Source organism: Emys orbicularis, chromosome 1 (assembly GCF_028017835.1).
Source record: "Emys orbicularis isolate rEmyOrb1 chromosome 1, rEmyOrb1.hap1, whole genome shotgun sequence".
Classification (NCBI taxonomy): domain Eukaryota; kingdom Metazoa; phylum Chordata; order Testudines; family Emydidae; genus Emys; species Emys orbicularis.
The window spans coordinates 16,693,121-16,718,294 of record NC_088683.1 but is presented as its reverse complement, the minus strand read 5'-3'; the positions used below and the strand labels follow the sequence as shown (position 1 = coordinate 16,718,294).

Genomic DNA, 25,174 nt, shown 5'->3' with positions numbered 1-25,174 from the left:
GTTATTGTGTGTTGGGGGTTACGGTACTGCTACTCTTACTTCTGCACTGCTGCTGGTGGCAGCACTGCCTTCAGAGCTGAGCAGCTGGAGAGTGGCGGCTGCTGGCCAGGAGCCCAGCTCTGAAGGCAGAGCCACTTCCAGCAACAGCGCAGAAGTAAGGGTAGCATGGTATGGCATGCCGCCCAGCCCTCAAGTCAGCACTCAAGTATGGGTGGCAATACCTTGATCCCCTAAAATAACCTTGTGATTCCCTGCACCTCCCTTTTGGGTCAGGACCCCTAATTAGAAAAACGCTGGTCTCCCCCCATTAAATCTGTATAGTATAGGGTAAAAGCACACAAAAGACCAAATTTCATGGGTGGGGGAGACCAGATTTCATGGTATGACACATTTTTCATGGCCGTGAATTTGGTAGGGCCTAGTTGTCTGTCTCCCTTAGTGAGAAGGAAAATCTGTGTCTCAGGATGGATTTTTCATATATGTTTTTCTTTTATGGTATCCTCGATAACTTTGTGTACCATTTCTTCACTCTTCACATTATGTAAAGTCTGAGACAGCAGATGGATACAGGCAGGACAATACAAAGCCATATTGGTGATGAGCAATGGTCATACACACCAGCAGTCTAACTGTTGTTAAGTTTTGTGTAGGCGTCATGGCAACAAAGAGTTTTGAGGAGGGTCTTGAAGGTGGGTATGCACAGCACTGATCCATGTTACCCATTATGCTTTGGAGGCATTCTCCATAAACATCCACAAAGCTACCTCATTAACCACCTCCAAATTAGTTTTGTTATACAAAAGGATATCTTGGTTTTTGTTCTGAGCTCAGTGCTAGACTTAAAAAAATGTGGGGGGTAGAGTGAGGGAAAGGGACACAAACAAAATTAACATTTAGATGTACTCTATATAAGGGTAGAACAATTTAAAGATGGGTCTGAACAAATGTAAAATTAATGTATTGTTTTATTCCTATTTGTAAAAGTAATTGGTATCTTCTGGTTCATTTTAAAGGTCTGTTTGTTTTCTGACACATACTGTTTACAATACTTTAATGCAGTGATAAATATCAAAACTCATCCCAAGTAAGATTTGATATTATAAACTCTGATTTACACTATTAGTTTGTTACCTTGTCTATAACAATGTCAGTTAATTCTTTAATGGACTTCAGCTGCTCTAGAATATTTTGTTATTGCCTCATTTCACATTATAGGGCATCAGTTTGAAAGCCATTATGAAAGGGTGACATGTTTGCATACACAAAACTAGAATATATCCTACTGCTAAATATCATAGTATTTTTGTACTTAGTATCACTCTTTTGACAACTTTTGTGCGTCATAGAATCAAAAAGTAAAAGAGAAAAAGACCTATTAGATCATTTAGTCAATATGTCTGCCAATGCAGAAATTTTCCCCTAAGGTATAATTACTAATATTTTGTCCAGCTAAGATGTAAAAGTCCTAAATACTGGAAATTCTGCTCTTTCTCTTTGGCTAGGTATACCACAGCCCAATAACAGCTCACTCTCAGGACGTTTTTCCTCATATATTTAATTTTTTTTATTATTATCATATATATGCTAGTTGTACCCTCATATACCACACTAAATAACTCCATATCCAGCTTTGTTTTTCCATCCATCAAATATTTGCAGACTTATATTGCTGCTGCTTCTAATCCCTTATCAAATCTATGCATATTCAGCTCTCTAAAAATTTACTTCATGATCATATTGGTTGCTTGTGAATTCTTTTTGTTAATGTGGTGGTCAGAATTGAACCTCCTGCTCTAGGTCTCTGCCCAGACCTCAAAATTTCAGTCCAAAAGGTTAATGTTCTTCTTCGAGTGCTTGCTCATGTCGATTCCATTCTAGGTGTGTGTGCGCCCACATACATAGTCATTAGAGATTTTTGCCTTCGTGGTATCCATAGGGTCGGCGGTAGCGCCCCCTTGAGTGCCATGCTTACGCGTTGGTATGCTAGGTGCTGCTGACCCTACGCCCTCTCGGTTCCTTCTTACCACCCATAACGGTTAGTCAGAGCGCCTTGTCTTGCATTCTGTCTCCTTTATTTTTAGTTGATAGGTACTTAGACCATTAAGTTAAGTGTTAAAATAGTAGTTTAGGAGTTAGAGTCCCATTAGTGACCCCCACAAGAGCTGTTTAAAGTGTTTGGGGGAATTCCACAGAAAGGACAAGTGCAGGATTCGCCCTCAAACTCAAAAGGAGCGGGATATCCGCTTGAGGGCCCTCATGGAGGCTGTGCTTCGTCCTACCTTGGAGACCCCTCGATCGGACTCCCACGCCCGGCACTTCGGCATCAGCGCACAACACACTGCCGGCACCGGAATCCACCCGGCACCGTTCCCCCTTCCCGGTGCCTAAGAAGCGTCTGATGTCAATGGGCCCGACAGCACCGCAGAAAAATAGGGTTTCGGGCAAAGGATCTGTGACAGGCCACGTGCCTGCCCCGGAGCTGCTTAGGGGTACTGCTGCAGTTGGACCCCCCTAGTCCAGCCTGGGACCCACCTCCGACTTCTGGGAGCGGCAGGGGGTCCTGGCCCCTAGCACGGTCATCTGTGCCCGAAGCGGGTCCAGTGGCCAAAGAGCAAGTAGGCTGTCTGGCACCGCAGAGGCCAAGCCATTTGACGGCCCTGGCTAAGGCCCCTGCATCTACGGGCAAGCCGGTTATGGGACCGCCCTCTAAAGCAGCGGAGTGTCCCCGATCCCTGGACCACAGGCGCTGGTCCCCATCACCGCAGCCTTGGTCCCCAGTTAGAAAAGACAGGTCCCTGACGCCAAGGTCTCGACCTACCAGGCACAGGACACCTGAGTCACAACGCTGATCCCTGTACCCACAGTACCGTCGGGCCTCCCACCAGAGATCGCCACGGCGCAGATCACCATCGCCTATGCAGTCTCCCAGATATCAGTCCCTCCGGTGCAGGATTGTTGCCAGTTGCGGCACGAGTCTCTGCCTCCCCAGCACTGCTCTTTGGGCAGACACCAGTCCCTGCCCTCTCCTTACCAGTCGCCGATAAGGGTCAGTCGGCAGACTCAGGCATCTACAGCTCCGCTCTGGTCACCGGAAGGGCAATGGTCCGAGTCTGAAGGAGAGTTCAGCCCCTCACCTATAAAAGGCGAATCGCTACCAGCCCGTGAGACTGGCGCAGCTTCTACGGCGGCAGCTTGGAGGCAGGGGCTGTGGCCGGCTCAGTGGCAGTACTGGAACCGGTGGGGTGTACCTGTTATGCCAGTCCCGTACTCCCACCATTCCTCCCAGGCCGCATCGGACAAGCTGCCCCCGGCATAGCAGGCACTGGAGTTGGAGCACGGTGCCGGATCCGACGTGGGGGCGACACAGCGGGCCCCGATGCCCAAGGATCAGTCCCCGGATGAGCAAGGGGAAGCCGCCCCTCCTCCTGTGGTGCAGTCGTTTTCATCGTCTCCAGCCGAAGCGGTGGCAGGCCCCTTGCAAACAAGCAGTCCCCCTCCCCCCTGACGACTTCAAGGAGGTGGAAAAGAAGTACTGTGTCCTAGCAAAGGGATTTGTGTACCTGTATACCCACCCTCGAGTGGGGTCCATGGTCATACCTGTCATCAACGAAAGGGACAGGCAGGGCTAGGCGAGTGGCACATCGAAAAATAAAGATACCAAGAGGTTGGACTTGTTTGGCAGGAAAATTTATTTGACAGCCAGCCTGAAATTTCGGGTGTCTAACCATCAGGCTCTGCTGGGCAGGTAGAACGTCAACCTGTGGGACTCGATCAGCAAGTTCAAGGAAGGCCTCCCACAAGACCGGGCCCAGGAGTTTGCCACCTTAGTAGAAGAGGGCAAAGAGGTGGTGAGAGGCACCCTCCAGATGGCCTGGGATGCTACGGACTTGGTGGTCAGGGTAGTCGCCTCTGCGTTGGTCATGAGGCACAACTTTTGGTTAAAGTCCTCTGGGCTGTCCCAGGAGATGCAGACTAACCTTCAGGACCTCCCGTTTGAAGAAGCAGGGCTCTTTTAGGAGCTGACTGATGCATGGCTTAATGGCCTTAAGACTACCATGCCACCCATCCTTCTTTGGGCCTACACACCCCTCAGCAGGCTAGAAAGCTGTTCCGTGCCCCACCTCCATCGAGGTCCTGGGGTGTCCCCTGGTCCAGCTCCACAGGAAGAAGGACAGAGACAAAGGATTTAAATGGCATTACCCTTCGTCTTCCCGTTCTTCCAGAGGCCAAGAAAGCCAGAAGCAGGCATTTTGAGGATGTGCCCCAGTCACTTCCCAGGATCCACCCCCCTGCTCTGTCCTCAACTGCCTGCGCCCGGTGAGGGAGGTCCCTCCAGACTTGAAGGGGAAAGGTTTCTACTCCCACTATTTCCTAATCCCAAAAGCAAAAGGGGGCCTCAGACCCATTCTGGACCTGCGTCACCTCGACAAGTCTCTCAAGAAGTTAAAAACAACAAGGAGTCTGGTGGCACCTTAAAGAATAACAGATTTATTTGGGCATAAGCTTTCGTGGGTAAAAAACCCACTTCAGATGCGTGGAGTGAAAATTACAGATACAGGCATAAATATACTGACACAGGAAGAGAAGGGAGTTACCTCACAAGTGGAGAACCAGTGTTGACAGGGCCAATTCGATCAGGGTGGATGTAGTCCACTCCCAATAATTGGTGAGGAGGTGTCAATTCCAGGAGAGGCAAAGCTGCTTTTGTAGTGAGCCGCCACTCCCAGTCCCTATTCAAGCCCAAATTAATGGTGTTAAATTTGCAAATGAATTTTAGTTCTGCTGTTTCTCTTTGAAGTCTGTTTCTGAAGTTTTTTTGTTCAAGTATGGCTATTTTTAATCTGTTATAGACTGTCCAGGAAGATTGAAGTGTTCTTCTACTGGCTTTTGTATGTTACCATTCCTGATGTCCGATTTGTGTCTATTTATTCTTTTACGTAGAGACTGTCCGGTTTGGCCAATGTACATGGTAGAGGGGCATTGCTGACACATGATGGCATATATAACATTAGTAGATGTGCAGGTGAATGAGTCCCTGACGGTGTAGCTGATGTGGTTGGGTCCTCTGATGGTGTCACTAGAGTAGATATGGGGACAGAGTAGGCAACGAGGTTTGTTACAGGGATTGGTTCCTGGGTTAGTGTTTCTGTGGTGTGGTGTGTAGTTGCTGGTGAGTATTTGCTTCAAGTTGAGGGGCTGTCTGTAGGCGAGGACTGGCCTGCCTACCAAGAAGTTAAAGTTTTGCATGGTCTCTCTGGCCTCCATTATTCCCATCCTGGAGGCTGGTATGCCGCCCTCGACTTGAAGAACGCGTATTTCCATATTTCCATTTTCCCAGGGCACAGGCGCTTCCACCATTTTGTGCTGGGCCAGCTCCATTTCCAATTCACGGCGCTGTCATTTGGTCTCTCGTCAGCCGTAAGAGTATTCACAAAGTACATAGTGCCAGTGGCCACTTACCAGAGGTGCCGAGGTGTTCAAATTTTTGGTCTAGGGACCATCAACTTGAACCAGAAGAAACGGTTACTTACTGTAACCGTGGTTCTTGGAGATATGATGCAGACCCACAACCCACCCCCCATTCTCTCCGCATTGGAGCCTGCTCTCTGGCATTTGGTTTGAAGGAACTGAGCGGGATTGGGGCTGCGCCTCCTCATATAGCTAGGAGAGGGGCTATGGCCACAAGGCATGATTGCTGCCCCACTATCGGTACTGCTAGGCAAAATTTTCTGGCTCCAGCACGCTGGGTGCACACACACGTAAGTGGAGTACACATTTGCATCACATCTCGAAGAACCACAGGTACAGTAAGTAACCATTTCTTCTTAGAAGACCATTCTGTGTAGCTGTTGCACGTTTGCTGTATGAGTGCCCTGCAGCCAAATCAATAATAAAGGAATTGGCTTTAAAAATGTAATGAATATTAACATTTTGAATACTCCAATTTAGGAATAAAATTGTAGCAATAATTGGATTTATACATCATCTTTCATTCTGAAGGATCCCAAAGCTCTTTATAAATATTACTGATATATAGCATACTGAAATGCAGTCATGTCTGGGAGAGAGGGCTACAGCCAGGCCAAATGGCACACAATGTGGAGGTAGGGGAACGCGGGTTGGGAATGCTGGCCAGGAACACCAGATCACATCTTTACTCTTATCTAAATTGCTATAGGGACTTCAGTGTCCATGCATGGTCAACAAGATCTGGGTTTTTTAGACTGTTTCTGAAAGAACTTCTGCGTATGGTACATAATTTATCTGTTTTAGAAATACGAAGGACTGAATTTATTCTCTCAGGATTCAACTTGATGGTTCTAGGGAGTATAGGCATTTCAGAACTGATGTTTAGACCACTAACCATCCCTCCAGATTGAGATAGGGAATGCTTAAATAGAGAACGCTGAAAATCAAAGTTATAAACGGCAGAAAAGGAGGACATATATATTTCCAAAATACATACCTTGAGCCAAATTATGCACTGGCCTGTGCCAGTGGTGAATTTGGCCCTTTAGGGTTAAACAAACACTATTAAATTTGGAAGATCAAACAAACCTGATGATTGGATGGGGTGAAGTCTACTGTATTATGATTATTATTTATTAATAATATATATATACAAGTACATGGTTTACACTGTGCTTTAAACCGTAACAGTGGAGCTGTCTATGAGTTTGCTATGGAGAGGCAGTAGGTTGTATTCAGTTATAGTCTAAGAACTCATACTTTTTCCTTTCCTTTTGTTTTGGGACAGCAACATTTTTGACTGATGTCACTGATACTGGAGCCTGCTAATTACGCAGGTTATTGTCATAATGGCCAAACACACACATCTGTAGTTATAATGTTGTCAAGTGTTATAAAAACTGCACACAATTTTATATTAGACAACTTATGAGTAATGTGAGGGTCTCTGTATTTTGAAAGATGTATGAAACCCTGCACCAGCCCCTTAGAGGCCATAATAAATTGAAAGATCTAAATTCATTCATCACGTCAAATCTAATAAAAATGTGCATTTGCCAGCAAAACTCTTGTATTGCTCAAAAATAAATATTGTTTCTTTGGTGCGATATAGTATTTTTCATGTGCACAGCTCTGCAAAGACGAACTAATCCTCAGTGTTTCTATGAGGCAGGGAGGCGGTAGTATTCCAATTTTATAGATGGGAATAAGTGACTTGGCCATTGCTACAGAGCCAAGATCAGAGCTCTGGAGTTCCTGGGTCCCAGGCTTATGCCTAGACCAGTACACCAGGCCCTTCTCTTTATGTATGTTTGGACAAAAAACACATCAAGGTGTAATGACCTTTAATTTCTGCCCATTTAAGCTGATTGTACAGTGCAATTTGGTGGATCCTTTTTACAGAGAATAAAAGACTATTAAGTTTTTGCTGCTATTAGATTCTTATTTTAGATGTGTGTTAAATTTGTCATGGCTAAAGATTTTCTCCCTGGCTCCCTCTTTGAATATCAAGTAGCATGTCTTGAAGGTGTTTATATTAAAGCCTGTCTCTCTCTCCTCCCCTCCCCCCCCCCATATCCATATTACCATAACTGTTTAAAGTTTTTTCACAAGGTAGAAAATAGATGGAGGAAGATAATATTTAATTTACAAATTCACATTATTACTGGACAGTATGCACTGATCTAAAAATAGAAAAATGCAACTTTAAACAGCTTTGAAAGATGATAAAGCCACAAATTGTATGCAAAAAAGAAGGGAATAATAAAATTAGGTTCAGTTATGACCACTATTTCCTTATCTCTAATCCTAATAAATGGCTTCTTATATTCAAGTTTATTAGTCCCATTACTTACAAAACATATTGAGAAAAGGGGAGTTCACTGATTTTTTCTTTTTAAATATCATAAGGGATGAGGGAACTCATCAGTCGTGTAGACTTGAACATCTGTGTGTTGGCATATGTGCACGGGCAGTGTGATGTAGTGAACTTGAATGTAGGTCCAGCAGCTAAGAACTCCTGAGTTCCAATCCACTGATTCACTTTGAAGCCTTAGGCAAGACAGTCAACTTCTCTACTTTAGTTTCCCATCTGTCAAATGGGAATAATATCCGAGAGCGGTCATGAGAATTTTTTACCGTTTGTACAGAGCTTCGATGTTCCAACGTGCTATTGAAGTGCTAGGTATATTATTGTTCAAGCACATCATTAAAGGATTAAGTTTTAATTTGTTCATCAGTTTATCTAAAGTAGCGGTCCCCAAACTTTTGTGGGTTGCATCCCTCCCCTCCCCCCCAAGCTGGGGCCTCGACCGGGGCCGCAGCTCCGGGGAACGGGAGGGGGGGAGAGGAATGCGGACAAGGCTAAGGGGGCCGAGGCTGGGGCCACGGCTGGGGGCAGGAGCAGAGCTGCAGCCGGGCTGCGGAGGAGACCGGCAGCCAGGCTCATGGCTAGGTGCGTCTCCACTCCCGGCCTTACCCCGAGCCTCAGCCCTGGACTGGAAACGGAGCAGCGGCCAAGGCTGGGGGCTGGCATGGGGCCAGAAGCGGAGCTGCGCTGAGGCTGGGGACATGACTGGGGGCAGGGAGGGGCTGGGTGGCGCTCCCTCCCTGACCCCTATGGGAGCTGGTCCACCCCTTCTAGGGGCGCGCCTCACAGTTTGGGGATCTCTGATCTAAACTAATCTATTATAGAGAAAAGAGAGCGAGACACACACCTCACAAGAGAAAGGAGCCTTCTTGTGTCTACTCAGCAGACCCAGCTGATTGTCTTCCTTTGTGTGGATAAGCACTGCAGTTTTGTATAAAGTTTACATATCGCAGTTGCTGTATTTCTATAGGTGAAACCAAAATTAGAGTTACTCGGTGTGCTAGACTAAGGTAGGACAGTGTAGAACACATGCAGTACATAGTAAACTAGCTTCCACAACAAACCACAAAATGAGAAGTTAAGCTGCCAAACCAGACTAGCTTGGTGGTATAATAGCTGTGTGTCTTATATGAGATACATAGAAATGTGGAGAGTTTAGAACACTGTCCTGTTTGCTGCTGATGGTGATATGCCTTGGCATTGAGAAAAGGCACCTCTTGTGTGTTTGGAACTAGTTGCTTGCGTCATCCTTAAGGTCATGCAGAATGCAGCTACTGTATATTCATACAACACAAATGAAGCCAGATCTCCGGGTGCAGGCAGATGGTGCCAACAGCTGAACAAGACACTTAAGAGTTGTCACGGGGGGAGAAATGAAGGTGGCGATTGAAGAACGGAAAACACTTTTTTTTAGTGAAGTTGTATTTATTTATTACAACTTTTATTCAAGGTAATTTAATTTTAGGTGATATTGAGTATAATTGAGGGCCTACTTTAATATAGTTTAATTGATATACGATAAAAGCTGTTTTATCCATCACTTCACCAACCGGAAAGCTCCATAAAACGGCATTTCTGATCGTCATTGAAATTCCAATTTACAGTCTGGTTACTGCGGGGCTGGCAGGGGGTTGGAGCATGGGAGGGGGTGCAGAGTGTGGTCTCTGGGAGGGAGTTTGGGTGCAGGACGGGATGCAGGGCAGCGGGTTGGGGTGCCGGATCTGGGGGGTGCTCACCTCTGGCAGCTCCCGCAAGCGGTGACCTGTCCTGGCTGCTCCTAGGCGGAGGCGAGCAACCGGCTCTGCATGCTGCCCCCACCCCAAGCGCTAGCTCCGCAGCTCCCAATCACAGCCAATGGGAGCTGCGGGGGCGGTGCCTGTGGGTGGAGGCAGCGCACTGAGCTGCTTGCTGGGCCTCCGGGACAGGTCGCCGCTTGCAGGGAGCCGCCCAAGGTGAGTGCCCCCCAGATCCAGCACCCCACACCCCCTCCCATGACCCAATCCTCTGCCCCAAGCCCCCTCCCACACCAAAACTCCCTCCCAGAACCCACGCCCCAGCCCCGCACCCAAACTCCCTCCCTCTTAGTTAACTGGCATTTTTCACTTACGGGCACCCCCATCTGGATAAAACAGCTTTTACTGTATAAAGAAAAACTTGTATGATAGAATAATGGTGCACATAAAGTAACAAGTCAGCCTTGTGATAGTCTAGCAGCCTTTCAACAGGTTAGAAGTTGTTACCTTGCTGTTTCTTTTCAGAAAGGCATTCAGATACCTTTAAAATGTTATGAAGTTAATTGATCCTATTGTTCTACTGTAGGTATATTGTTCAAAAGATTAACTGTCCGGTTTTTCACATTAACTTCCAGTATGTGAGCTGGAAGCCATGTGACCTAAACATGGGAATTCTAGAGAGGGTGTTGCCTGGGGCAAGCTCTAATAATAAAGTAATTATTTTTCATCAATATTCAGCTCAAATGTAGACCCCGGATTTTAAATGCCAGCGTTTTTTAAATGAAGTGAATGTGACCATACATCACTTACTCACTCACATTGTGCTGGACTCTGTGTTCCTTCAGTTCTGTGCTGACTGCAGGAGCAATGAAGAGGTGGAAGGAGGCTTTAAACTACCTTTGCAATTTTCTTCTGGCTCTGGCAGGGGGTCCCTTTAGCCCAGTGGTTCTCAAACTTTTTGTACTGGTGACCCTTTCCACACAGCAAGCCTCTGAGTGAAACCCCCCTTATAAATTAAAAATGGGGGAATTTAATTTAATTGTAATTTAATGTAACAGGGACTTGTGGCTGACAGGGACTTGTGGCTGACAGCCCCTGCACCTGGCCGGGCTCGTGACCCTCCCCTAGTTTGAGAACCCCTGTTTTAGCCCTTGTGCAGCTTGGAGGAGCTATATGTTATGCTGGCATGTAATGGCCCCCTACTTAGACCACTAGGTTGGCAAAAGAATAGGACGTTTTCTGATATATTCAGCTTAAACATTAGTACCTTTTCAACTTTGTCCCTTTTTTCCTTACAGTATAAGTGGTATCTAAAATAGTGAATCATATAAAGACCCCTTTTTTTAGTCTGTTGCTCTGCAAGCACTGAGGGTTTTGGCATGACAGCTCAGCTCTTACCCTCTGTGTTCAAAGGTTAGTGTTGCTTGTGAGTCCAGAGCTGTTCTCAGGTACAATTGCACATAAGTGACCTTATTATTTTTGCTCCTGTGTTTTTTGAGGATTTCATATACCTAGACATTTCTCCTGCAAAGCCTTTGGCCAGCTTCAAGCAATTACTTTCCTTCGTGTTTACCTCGTTATTGTTTATCCAAGCTCTAAAACAAGATAGGGGAATTCTGTTAATATTACAGATCAGCTGCTAGAGTTCCACAAAGGCTGAAGATGATAAACACATGAGAAGGAAATGCTAGTTGGCAGCAAGTTCCGTTAACCTTGTTTGATCGTAGCAAGGACAAGGGCTAAATTTTGAGTCTCAAAATGTAAATAGCTAAGAGAGCCTGAAAGAGCCCTTGGTGGTAAATTTTCAGTTTGAGTTCATATGATTTCAAGCTGCCTTTTAGAATTAGGGTGAGAAATGAAAGAATTCTCTTTAGAGGTTAGATAACTACTAAAAGCACTGCGTGCACTTTTCCTACCAATCTGAGTGAGTTTACCAGGTAATTGAAATATTGAAGCTTCTCCCTCTAGCTCAAAGATTGTTTGAGTCCATCTGTGTCATGAAATTGAGTAAAATACAAAAAAATAAAAACTGTCTTCAGGTCCTTTAGCTGAAAGTGGTAGACTCATACAATTTACTAAACAGGACTGGCATTGATTGAAATGGACTAAGGATTGCCGGGCCCATATTTTGGACCTAGCTAATCTTTATAAGACAGAGCTATTCATTAGAAACATTTATTTGGGTGAAAAGATTTCATTAACTTATTTGAAACTGTACAATATACATCTAGAAATCCTGTAGGACAATGACTTTAAATTCTATTTCACTGGCTTTTTTCACGGCAGAAAATAACTTTTTTTTTATGTATTCTAATAAGCATTTGACTATATTTTTGAAGCTAGGTTAACCCATGTTGATTTAGATGGCTTACTTTCTATTTATGCCATCTGTATTTTGCTTTTTAAAATTGTTGGGACTCTTACTGCACAAAATCTTTCAATGCTTTTCTGTGCTGTTGTGATCGCTTGCAGGAAATCTTGCAGTAATTTGAGTTAACAGTTCGTTTTCTGCATTCACCTTGGTAACTACATACTTGTAAGAACCTATGAAAAAAATGAATTTGTGCCAATTAAGCAGAACTAACATCTTTGTCTTTGTTTTTAGTACAGAGGAGCTTCCTTTTCATGATGCAGCAATAGAAAGGGTAAGTCCTATGTCTCACGTCTCTTAAACCTGTAAGTAAGCATCAACACTTGACAGTGTGTCCTTTCTAATATGTATACGTTTTATAATTGCGGGATATAGTGTCATACTGTGGACTTTCATATTGATAGAAACAGATTTCTCGCATCTGCTAGAGGATAGGAATCTCCTCTTAAAAATCACACATTTGGTTGAATTGCCTTTCTGTTCATATACGACTAGATGCCATTAACTCCCTCTGGAATTGTTAACACCTCTCTTGGGTTAACCACAAAAGGTCACTACCTTACTTTGTACATTGCTGCCTTCACATTCATCCCAGGCTGTGCTGGCCTGGATGAATTACGGACAAACACAAGTCCCTAATGTGGCTGCATGTTGAGCTGCTGCTTAATAAGAAGACAATTCCATTCATGAAATATTTCAAGTTACACTTGGCTCTTGTCCTAGTTCAGTTCCCTTTGGTTAATTGATACCCTCTACTATTGTCTTTTCAAGTTAACATCTCTGTGCTGCTCAGATCAGCTCCTCCTAGTGCATGGAGGAGTGTTTGTTTTAAACAAATGCAGCTCTCGTAGCCTTTAAAAGCTGTCTCTTTGGAAAATTGCAGTATTCTGAGCTACAGAGAGAAGCTGATGGGGATCAGTGTAGGGCAGTGTGTATGAGAGAGTAAGAGAAGGGAGTGCTGCTTATGAGAGGAGAAGAAAAATCCCGGAGTCCCTGTCTGTTTTGCATTGCTAGGTGGTTCTTGGGTCATGACAGCGTGTTTCTGCAACCTGAAACTGCATTGTTTTCCTGCAGTGTTTCATTGCATTTATAGCATAATGAGCATATATTGTTAACTTCATTTTAATCCGAAGGACACAGCTGTGTGTGAGGCTATAAATGTTCATGGTCTCAAATATTAGACAACTTAAAATTATTTTTCATTGTCATATATGATACTTGAAGCTCTGATTCACTTAACTAAGCATGAGATATATAGTATCCTAAAGCTATGCTATGAAAAGAGTGTATAATTCTCATATCCCATGTTTTAATAATACTGTCCCATACAGAGTGTTTGCATAGGAACTATATTTATTGTACGCTTTCCAATGTTAAGTTGCAAATGTAGTTATAAAAAGTAATTACACTGTATTCTAGTTATACTTTTGGTGATATCCTGACCTCTGCTGGCCTGAGGCTGAGGTTTGCATTACTCCAGTCAGTGTCGCTTAGTTTTCTGCAATTTCTATGTTACCCCAGTAGTTGATAGGACAATTAGCGTGTAATTTCATTGTGGGCTAATAATAAAGAAAAGATGGAGGGTTATTTTAATTAACTTACCTGATAGTGGGGGACTGCCCAGGCTTTTTTTCTGTATAATTTCTGACCTTGTATGATGTCCAGAAGCAAATATTGGTGGTATTTTGACCAGTTTGTAGTTTACATAAAGAGTCTTTTACTTCTTTCCCATTAAATTTGAAACTCTTTCCCTTTGATCACAACCTGTCCTTCATACATGTTCCACTGTACAGCCTAAATTGCTTTTCTTTTCTTTGTGTAACATGTAAAAATACTTTGGGATGGTGTTAGTGTGACTGCACAGTAACTAGTTTTCACATTTCATTGCATAGGCCATTTGAATGCTTAAATGCCAGAAACCATTGTACTATCTTACAAACCAATTCACCTTCAAATTTATGCAATGTTTTAAAATGTAAAATTAGGAGAGGCATCATGGTCCAGTGGGTAGAGTACTGAACTGAAGACCTGGGTTCTATAACTGGCTCTGTCTCTGATGTCCAAATCGCTTCATCTCTCTGTGTCTAACCCTAACTCTGTGTCTGTTTCTCCTTGCTCTGTCTTATTTGTTTAGACTGTAAACTTTTCCGATTTTAATAGTTCTTACTATGTGTTTGTACAGCACCTTGCATGATGGAGTCCTGACTTCGGTTGGGGTCTCTACCAAGGCACTACCCTAGGCTCTCTACTCTAGGTGCTATTGCAATATTAATAATAAATAAGAGTGTGTCACAAAGATGGATATTTGCCAGTTAAGCTTCATCCCTTTCCCTTTCCAAGAGTCCATTATTTATTTTACTTGGAGTAAGATTCCCTCCCAATTTCAGTTTGACTCTAGTATTCCCAGAGGTAAAAATACTTCAGTTTGACTGTCTACCCTAGCACTTTTGTCAGTCAGAGGTGTGAAAAAACTCACCCCAACCAACATAAGTTACACCGACAGAAGCACTGGTGTGGACAGTGCTATGTTGGTGGGAGAGGCTCTCCTACTGACATAGCTACCCCTGCTCGTTGGAGGTGGGAGAGCAGCTACACAGGAGACCTTACAGCAGTGCAGCTGCAGTGGTGCAGCTGTACTTTTGTAAGGTCTCTAGTGTAGAGGTAGCCTTTAAAACCTACTGCAGAAGACAGAACAGTGGTTTTCTTCAGAGACTACTACATGGACTCTAGATTTCCTGATAAAGCAGTAGTATCCATCTTCTCTGCAATGTGCTTCTTGGGGTGTAGCCATGTTATCCAAGCAACTCTTGTTGGATGTGAAAATGAGCATTGCTTAGGTTAAAAAACAAACAAACAAAAAAACAAACCCACAGCTGTCCAAAAAACAAACTTAGAAGAGTTTAAGAACCAGCATAGACTGACCCAGGAGCCAGGAAGCTTGAATTAACCTAAAGCTGAAATGAGTTCAGTATTAGAGGCTCAGGGTGAAGATGGGATTTTATTTTTCTGACCAACTAACTGAATAACTTGCCCAGAGCAGAGACCTGGCTTGCTTTACTGGAGACTTGTATGCACATTCCCCCCCAAGCCTGAACTATGCCCAGGGAAATAATTTGGAAAACTTCTGCTACTGGGATATTATAAAGGATCACTGTATTTTCTCAGCCTCACTGTGAAAATATATAAGTGCAGTGATGCTAGACCTAAGATATGTGGGAGGCAGCAGTTTTTCTACAGTTCCCTTTTTAAGCTAAATGTTACATGATAGAAAATAAGAATATTTTTAAAAGCTGAAGATGCCAGTATCTATCTGCAAAATCTCATAAAGATGCCTCAACAGCATGAAACTCCACAAGAACCTCAGGGCAATGAAATGCAATGTGAAAAGTCAGATAAGTAAGACTGGCAAAGTAGCAATATCTGACTCCACCCTGTTAGTAGGAGCTGGTATTAAACCACCCAAGAAAATGGATAGAATATTGTTGTTTCATTATACATGTCATCCATGTATTTACTATCACCATATTTTTGATTTTCATTTTATTGTGGAAAAAGCTCTTTTTGGACACCTTTAACTTCCTAATACTTTATTTCAGCTTTTCAGACCTGTAGTTATATCCATCTGCTTTATTTCTGCATAAATTCTGCTGATCAGAACTTAACTATTACCTTAGTTCTAAAGTGTAAATCCACATGGAGTCAATTCATGCTATGGGGGTCATTTATGAAATTACTGATCAGCATATTTAAAAATGAAGTTTTTATTGTGCATCCACATTCACATTTTTCTAGTGCTATCTCATGAGTGCTTCCTTCCTTTTTTAATACCAAACTTTATGGAATAACAATAGCTTGCCATATTATTTATAGGTGAGAGTCAGAGAAAATTATGCACATTGTGTTTCTACTCTATTATAATGGCCTGAAATGCTATAAAATCACTGTTATGGTTTCTGACTGGCAGGAGCTTATTTCTGTTGGTCTATTTAACACAGCAGTACAATGCTATCATTAGCCTACACATGGCATTTGGCTGTTCCACACATCCTCTGTGGCAATTATCAATATGGTGTAATTTTATTTTTTCTAGCAAACCCCTTGTGTGACAGTACAGAAGTTGTGTGTGTGTGTGTGTGTGTCTCTCTCTCTCTCTCTCTCTCTCTCTGTGTGTGTGTGTGTGTGTGTGTGTGTGTGTGTGTGTGTTTGTATAAATTAAGCTTTTGTGTGTAATTGTGTACACAGCTTTTAAAAGCATTTCTGAAATAGTTGGCCTTTATCTTATTACACAAAATAGTAGTAGTATACATGGTTTAATTACAATAAGATATCTGATACATGAAGTGGATTGTCCTTACCTGTAGACTTAGGCCAGATGGATGAAGATAACAATAACTGTGTTAAAAATAAGTTATTTTCCAGGTCACTTCATGAATTTTATCATGGAATTTAATTTAAAGATGGAAAATAACTGTTAGGTCACTTAAGGCTTGTTTTCACATACAGCGATACAGTGGCGTAGCTGTACCGCTGTAGTGCTGTATGTGAAGAAGCCACTATGTTGATGGGAGAGCTTCTCCCATCATCACAGTTAATCCACCTCCCCGAGAGGCGGTAGCTTTGTCGGTGAGAGAAGCTGTCCCGCCCACACAGTGCTGTCTACACAGGGGTTAGGTCAGTATAACTACGTTGCTAAAGGGTGTGGATTTTTCACACCCCTGAGTGATGTAATTATACTGATGTAGGTCTGTAGTTTAGACCTGGCCTCAGCCCTATTTCTGCTCGTTTAGACTTGGAACAACTTTTGTTGGTGATAGACGCAAGCTTTCGAGCTACCCAGAGCTCTTCTTCAGGTCTGAGAAACTAACTCAGGCTGTGTCTACATTAGCACTTTAGTAGGTAAAACGTATGTTGCTCAGGGGCTTGAAAAAAACCACACCCCTGAGCGACATAAGTTACACCAACAGAAGTGCCAGTGTGTAACTGCCAGCTGATGTAGCTACTGCCATTCATTGGGCATGGTTTAATTATGCTGATGGGACAGCTCTCTCTTGTCAGCCTAGAGTGGCTACGTGGGGGATCTTACGGCGGTGCAGCTGCAGCACTGTACGGTCTCTAGTGTAGACATAGCCTCAGTGTGTCACTGCGATATACAAGGTGGAACAGATTGTTTAGCATAAGTGGTTAACAAACATTTCAAGGGACCATTCAAGCTGAAGTGGCTCATTAACTCTCCTCCCCCCCCCAAGTCATAGGGAAGAAAGGAAGGGAGGGGGGGAAAGCAGCTGGAGTGGGGTTTGGTAGTGTGTTACAGATTGTTGTAATAATCCATAAATCCAGTGTCTCTATTCAGACCATAATTTTTAGTGTCTAGCAAAGCCTGGGAGCTTAAATTCATAACTTCACCTTGGATGGTCCCTTGAAATGTGTGTTAACTACTTATGTTAAACAATCTGTTCCACCTTGTATTTAGCAGTTACACTGAGTTAGGCTATATCAGGGGTCGGTAACCTTTCAGAAGTGGTGTGCCCAGTCTTCATTTATTCACTCTAATTTAAGGTTTCGTGTGCCAGTAATACATTTTAACGTTTTTAGAAGGTCTCTTTCTATAAGTCTATAATATAGAACTAAACTATTGTTGTATGTAAAGTAAATAAGGTTTTTAAAATGTTTAAGAAGCTTCATTTAAAATTAAATTAAAATGCAGAGCCCCCCAGACCGGTGGCCAGGACCCAGGCAGTGTGAGTGCCACTGAAAATCAGCTTGCGTGCCACCTTTGGCACACGTGCCATAGGTTGCCTACCCCTGGGCTATATCTACACCGCACTTTTGTCAGTAAAACTTTTATTGGTCAGAGATGTGAAAAAACCACATTCCTGACTGAAAAAAGTTTTACCGACGAAAAGCGCCAGTGTGGACAGCACTTTATCGGCAGGAGACACTCTCCCGCTGACAAAGCCAATGCCGCTTGTTGGGGGTGGTTTTATTTTGCCAGCAGGAGAGGTCTCTCCTGTTGGCAAAGAGCGGCTACACAGGAGACGTTGCAGCGGCACAGCTGTGCTGATGCAGGGTATGTAATGTAGACATGGGAGAGGAGTTAGATTAGATTTTTTTAAAAATTCCTTCTCCTCATTTAAGTAGAATGATACCACCTAAGGCAACAGTCTTGCAAAACCTTTTGCATGTGCTTAATTTTAAGCACGTGAGTAGTTGACTCGTGAGTAAAGTTAAGCCTATGGGTTTGCAGTATTGGTACCTAAAATTTGCTAATACATTTAGGTTCATGTAACAGTGTTATTGCCTAACAATCGAGTCTAGATTTTTAATGATTTGGGAAGAGCTTTGAGATTGTTGGTGAAAAAAAGTTAATTTATATATGGGGCAATTCTGCATTTGAATTAGGCTGAATAGCCTGGGCAAGGGAGGTCATCACCTCAAAGCATCAATAGTTTTATGTAGAATTTTTCAAACATTTCAAACATTGGAAATTAACGGCCTGGAGTTTTTAGACACTTAATGTTTTTGGTACTTGCCAAAAATTTGACAGGAAGAAATTTAAACCCTCTCTACTGCAAAAGTGTGTGTGTGTGTGTGTATGTATGTGTTAGTGTTACTCCTGGGGAATTCTATGCCAAAACAATAAAAATTCTACACACAATATTTTAAAACTCTGCATATTTTATTTGTCAAAATAACACAATATAATAACACCAATTTCAATTATGCTGGTAATTTATTTCAAAATAACTGTCAGCAATTATGTCTGTAATACAGACAAAAAAAAGATTCAGGAATTTTTTTTGACAAAGAGATTCTTTACTAGGCAAATTAATACAGAACTTTATACAAATATACAACTTTTAATACAGAACAGAGTAATTCATTTAAACTACAATACAGAAACTTATTTCCTGCACCAGTCAGAAGCAGTGCAAAGGCTTTGGGGGAGTCAGGAGTAATGGAGGAGCTGAGGGAGAGGGAAGGAGCCTGGGAGTGAACTTGGAGGGTTGTTGCCTGTGGGTGGTAGTAGTATGGAACAGCTTTTTTGGGGGGGGAGGGGATTGTTAGGGAGTTGAGGAGCCTCCCCTATGCAGACCCTGGCTGACCCTGAGCCTCTCCCATTTAGTCAGGCACATCTGCCCCCATCCCCTTGTGTCACTGCAGTCCCCATCCCCATGTGTCCCTGCAGACCTCTTCCCATTCAGCCTCTGGCTCAATGCTGTCACCCCACTAGCTCCTAAGCTCCTGCCCCAGTCTGTCTCCCCCCCCCCACTAGCCCTTCTGAATCCCAGCCTGTGACCCCCCAGCAGTCCCATGTGCCCCACTCTGTCTGTGTCTCCCCCACCCCCATATATCGTACCTCCTAACCTGGCTCCGCAGGTAGGGTGCTGTGATGAACGCAGCTGGCTACTGGCTGTTATTTCCTGTCAGCTGCTGCTATCCTGTCTCCACAGCGGCCTCTGATGCGTGAAAGGTGGAACTGCAGCACTTCTCAGGAAGAACGTATTTTCTGTGCAGAAAAAAAAATCTGCATCGGACATGAATTCTGTGCATGTGCAGTGGCACAGAATTCTCACAGGAGTAAAATATATATTGGGTTTCCAAACGATTAAAAAATTAATCACGATTAATCACGAGATTTAAAAAAATCATGATTAATTGCAGTTTTAATTACACTTTTAAACAATAGAATATTTAAATATCTTTTGATTTCTACATTTTCAAATATATTAATTTCAATTACAACACAGAATGCAAAGTGTATAGTGCTCACTTTATATTATTTTTGATTACAATATATGTATTGTAAAAAAAGATAAACAAAAGAAATAAAATTTTTCATTTCGCCTCATACAAGTACTCTAGTGTGATCTCTTCATCGTGAAAGTGCAACTTTTTTTTTAACATAACTTCACTAAAAAATAAAACAATGTAAAACTTTAGAGCCTAGAAATCCAGTCAGGCCTACTTCTTGTTCAGCCAAATGCTAAGACAAACAAGTCTGTTTACATTTATGGGAGATAATGCTGCCCACTTCTTATTTATAGTGTCATCTGAAAGTGAGAACAGGCGTTCACATGGCACGTTTGTAGCTGGTGTTGTAAGCTATTTATGTGCCAGATATGCTAAACATTCATATGCCCCTTCATGCTTCGGCCACCATTCCAGAGGACATGCTTCCATGCTGATGACGCTTGTTAAAAAAATGCATTAATTAAATTTGTGACTGAATTCCTTGGGGGAAAATTATAAGTCTCCTGCTCTTTGGTTTTACCCACATTCTGCCATATATTTCGTGTTATGGCAGTCTCAGACGATGACCCAGCACATGTTGTTTGATTTAAAAACGCTTTCACTGCAGATTTGACAAAACACAAAGAAGGTACCAATGTGAGATTTCTAAAGATAGCTACAACATTTGACCCAAGGTTTAAGAATCTGAAGTGCCTTCCAAAATCTGAGAGGGACGAGATGTGGAACATGCTGTCAGAAGTCTTAAAAGAGCAGCACTCCAATGCAGAAGCTACAGAACCTGAACCACCGAAAAAGAAAATCAACCTTCTGTTGGTGGCATCTGACTCAGATGATGAAAATGAACATGCATCAGTACGCACTGCTTTGGGTCTGCTTTGGGTCATTATCGAACAGAACCTATCATCAGCATGGAAGCATGTCCTCTGGAATGGTGGTCGAAGCATGAAGAGGCATAAAAATGTTTAACATATCTGGCGCATAAATAGCTTGCAAAGCTGGCTACAACAGTGTCATGTGAATGTTCTCACTTTCAGATGACATTTAAATAAGAAGTGGGCAGCATTATCTCCCATAAATGTAAACAAACTTGTTTGTCTTAGCAATTGGCTGACCAAGAAGTAGGACTGAGTGGACTTGTAGGCTCTAAAGTTTTACATTGTTTTGTTTTTGAGTGCATTTATGAAACAAAATTTACATTTGTAAATTGCACTTTCACGATAGAGATTGCACTATAGTACTTGTATTAGGTAAATTGAAAAATACTATTTCTTTTTTACAGTGCAAATATTTGTAATAAAAATAAAGTGAGCACTGTACACTTTGTATTCTGTGTTGTAATTGAAATCAATATATTTGAAAATGTAGAAAAATATCCAAAAATATTTATAATAAATCTCAATTCGTATTCTATTATTGTTTAATAGTACAATTAAAACTGCAATTAATCGTGATTAATTTTTTTAATCGAGTTAATCTGTTTCAAGTTAATCACTGGAGTTAACTGTGATTAATTGACAGCCCTTATATAAATAAATAAAAGCACATCCAGGCTGACAGCTTGTATGCAAAGAAACGGCTCTTTCCAGGTAAGACTAATTTAACAAAGTTGATGCCACTGGTGCCACTATAATTCTTGATGTTAAATGTTCCTGCTGTGGAAAATATCTTGGTTAAACTTGTTTCTAATAGCTTTAGAAGACTCTAAGCTAGATATTTTTGAAAAAATTAGGTTTGAAATTATTGTCATTTTATTTCAGCAAAAGCACCTTGAAATTGAAAGAACTACAAAATGGCTAAAAATGCTGAAGAGCTGGGAAAAATATAAGAACAGCGAAAAGGTAAGTTATGCATGTTTTTGGTCAGTTTCCTCTATTGAATGTAGCAGTATTAAATTAAGTATAGTGATAATTCATACCTATTTATATAATCAGAAAAATAAATTTAAAAATAAAAATGAAAAGCTGTTTTTATGATTGCATGGTGCAACAATGTAACAAACTAACAAAGAAACAGGTGTTGAAATACAGGAGTTTTGAAGGACAGCATTTTGGGGGCCACGTGGCATATTCAGAACTACCGTTGCCTATAAATTCCTGTATTGCATTATAATTGTGGAATGGGATTGGGCCATGCAGAGCCAGGGAGCACACAGTGTTAGCGTGCATCTGTGGTAGAAGGGGGAACTGTACATCACAAGATGAGCAGGTAAATAGAGAGTAAACTACTAGTCTTCAGGAGGAACAGTCAACACATAATTATATTTGAAAAGAGTAAAAAAAAATTAAACTTTTATAAAGTTAAGCAGAGAGGCCCAATCCAAAAGTCCAGATCAGAACATGAGAACTCTGGAAAAATTTGGATCTGAATCTTAAATTTATTATTTGACTTCGTGCCCGTTTGTATGCTGAACATTATTGTAGTATTTACTGCTGAAAATTTTAATCAAACTGATAAACAGGTGGTGTATAACTATAATGGAATCTGCTGGCTCTTCATTTTGAATCCTTTTAAAATTCTTTGTATGATATTAAGCAGGTAGCTATGTAGAGAAACAGCCTCCTTTTGTAGCCACAGGTTTGGTGGATGGGCTAAGAGAGCCTCTGCTACTTGTATACTGAAAGTTGTCTTGGGTTCCTGCCCAGGGAGCCTGACTAGTCATAAATTGTGATATCGAACTACATGTTGAACAAACCAGACACCATGAGGATGCTTTAAAGGAGATTTAAAAGATGCTTTAAAGATCCTCTTGGAAGTGGGTGCCTAGAGTAAGTTTTAACATATAGAACAAATAATTACAACCTAAATCTTAAGTACAACTTATTTAGTTAAGTTTTCTTTATGTTGATTTCATGTTAATAAGCAAAAAATGCAAAGTGCCCTTCATACAGGTGGATCCTCCCTGTGGTGGAAATGATCTCTCTCTTAGGAGGGTGATGCTTATATGTTGGTGCACTGGTTTTACTGAATTTGACAGGGGGCCATCCCTGAAATACTGCAAGTAGCTATTTAAAAGTGCACAGTAATGCCACACAACAGGTCAGGACAAAAAGTACAGAAAAGCATTGTTCAACTGGAATTACAGGGGAATTTTAAATAGGTACAATTAGCCATTTGGTATTTAGCTCAGGATTCAGCCAGAGGTTAACATCACTAACTATCTTGAAAATGGCTGTGGGATTTTTAATGACCACAAGTGAGCTTTGACAACAAAAGAAAATAGACTACATTTACATGTATGATAGCTGTACTTCTGTGTGTAATAGCTTCCTCATGTGGAGAGACAGTTGTATAATGATAGGGTACTAGATTGAGAATCAGGAAACCTGGACTTTTCTCTAGCTCTGTCTGTCACTTAGGGTTAGATGTCCATGTTTTACACAGCCAAATAGGGGAATTAGGCCCTGCGGCTCTCTATGAGCTGAGGGGTGAAAACATTATCTACTTGGATCTTCGTTCTGTCTCCTGCAGCACACAGCCCTTGCATTCTCACTGCCCCCCTCCTCCTTTACTGTGAGTGAATTGGTGAAGAGGGGCTAGAAAAAGGCCAGAAGTGGGTGAGAAGCACGGCTTTGCCCCTCCAAGCAATAGCAAACTGAATTGGGCTGGTGTTGCGAGGGAGAAGTAACCTACACATTTTCCTGGCTACAGCGAGTTACAGCCTGCTGGAGAAAGGGGGAATGAAGGAAGGAAGGAATTGTTACTCTCTGAATCACAGTTTCTTCCCAAAGCTGGAGTGGTGAACATACACTACCCTTTGCTAGAGTTACCATACGTCGAGGTTTTCCCAGACATAGCCGCTTTTTTGAACTTCCTTTCTCTGTTCAGGCAGATTTTTTCAAATAACAGGCAATGTCCCAGCTTTTTTCAGAGCAGACCCCTGCATCTGTACCTGATTGGTCCATTCCCCTGCAAGCCACAGCTGCTGGATCCCACCCAGCCAGGCCCCAGCTCTGGGGAGGGAGTCCCGCAGGGAAGCACTGACTGGCAGCTGTCGCTACATCCTGGGCTTGAACCAGTAGCCCTGCCACTGTGACGGAGCAACAGTGTCCCCACCTCCAGTGAGTACCCCTTCTGCAGGTATCCCCAACTGTACCCCTCTCCAGCTCCCCATCCCAGCTCCTCCCCCCTTCCAGCAGTGTCCTCTTCTAGGGAAACTAAAATGTGGTAACCCTAATGTGGGCTGAGAGTAAACTCTCAAGGTATATCTACACAGCAGTTGGGAAGGTACTTCACAGCATGGGTGGACAGGCATTTGCTACCTCTGCTTGAGCTAGTGTGCTGGGAATTGCAGTGTGGCCACAGCGGCAAGGAGGGCAGATCAGGCTAGCCACCTGAGTGTGTACCCAGGGGGTTGGGCGCAGGATTGTACTCGGGTGGCTAGCCTGAGCTGCTGCTTGTGCTGCTGTGGCCAGACTACTATCTGTAGAATACTAACTCAAACAGAGCTAGCAAGTGTCTTCTTTGAGAAGCACCTTCCCAGCTGCTGCATAGACAATACCCTTAGTCTAAGGCTTCATTTTTCTTAGCACCACTTCTCATCTGTAAGATGGGGATAATGATGTTTACACAACTAAGTGCTAAGCAATGTGTGTTTGCTGTCCCATCACCCTCTTTGGAAGGAGATGGAAGAGGTACTGGTTACCTACAATAGATTCCTGCCCTCCCTTCCTACAAACTTTTTAAAAATACCCATAAATATTTCTGTAAAGGGCAACACACAGATTGCCCATTATGGCAGGTTTTACAAAACTGTTTATTTTGATACATAGTTTAAAAGTACTACACTGTAACTACAGCAACAGTAGCTTTAAGTGATATAGGGGCCACTTGTGTGAGAGAGATGGTGTCTTCTGTAAGAAACACCTGTGCCAGTTCAGACTGGGAATCTTAGTATTTTGATGGTGCTCTTAGAAAATGTTGCTCAGTTTATACCTCTGAATTCTTGACTTGTTTTCCTTTCTTCCCTTTAACATCTCTTAAAGATGAAGGAAGAAACTATTGGGAAACAGTTAATATCTTTTACGCTTCATATTAAAGTCAATTTATAAAAGAGAGAAAAGAGGAAGGGGGTACAAAACCTAATATGAATGACCTCTTGCAACATTTCTATTTCTATTTTTTTTTTATTTTTATTTTTTTGTGGTGAAGGATTTAAACCATTCTTCTGTAGCATTGTAGACCTGAGCATATCAGCATTGTACAAATGAGGGATAAATGAAACAGTGAAAGAAGTCACACTGTCCAGTCTAGTTTCATTATCAGCATGCAAACAAGCCTTAGCCTTGTACTTTAAATATCAAAGAGTAAATTAGATTAAAGTGACAATCAACTTAAATCACCTGTAACCCCTTTGGTGTTTAGAGAGCATGGCCCCTTTAAATCTTTTTCCTAGGGGGAAGGGGGAGAGTGAGAAAAAAGGAGGGAAACTCCAAGGGGTGGCTCTGGAGCTCGAGGGAGAGAGAAGCAGCTGGCAGCCCACAG

At 42.4% G+C, this 25,174-nt stretch overlaps 1 protein-coding gene across 1 annotated transcript in view; it reads left to right on the top strand.

The window, feature by feature from the left end:
• Window positions 1-25,174, top strand: part of USP6NL (USP6 N-terminal like) — a 179,493-nt gene that overhangs the window by 92,332 nt on the left and 61,987 nt on the right. The window contains exons 4-5 of the mRNA XM_065417211.1: window positions 12,176-12,215; window positions 21,451-21,531. Of these exons, the coding sequence (XP_065273283.1) occupies window positions 12,176-12,215; window positions 21,451-21,531 (121 nt within the window). The remainder of the gene's footprint in view (window positions 1-12,175; window positions 12,216-21,450; window positions 21,532-25,174) is intronic.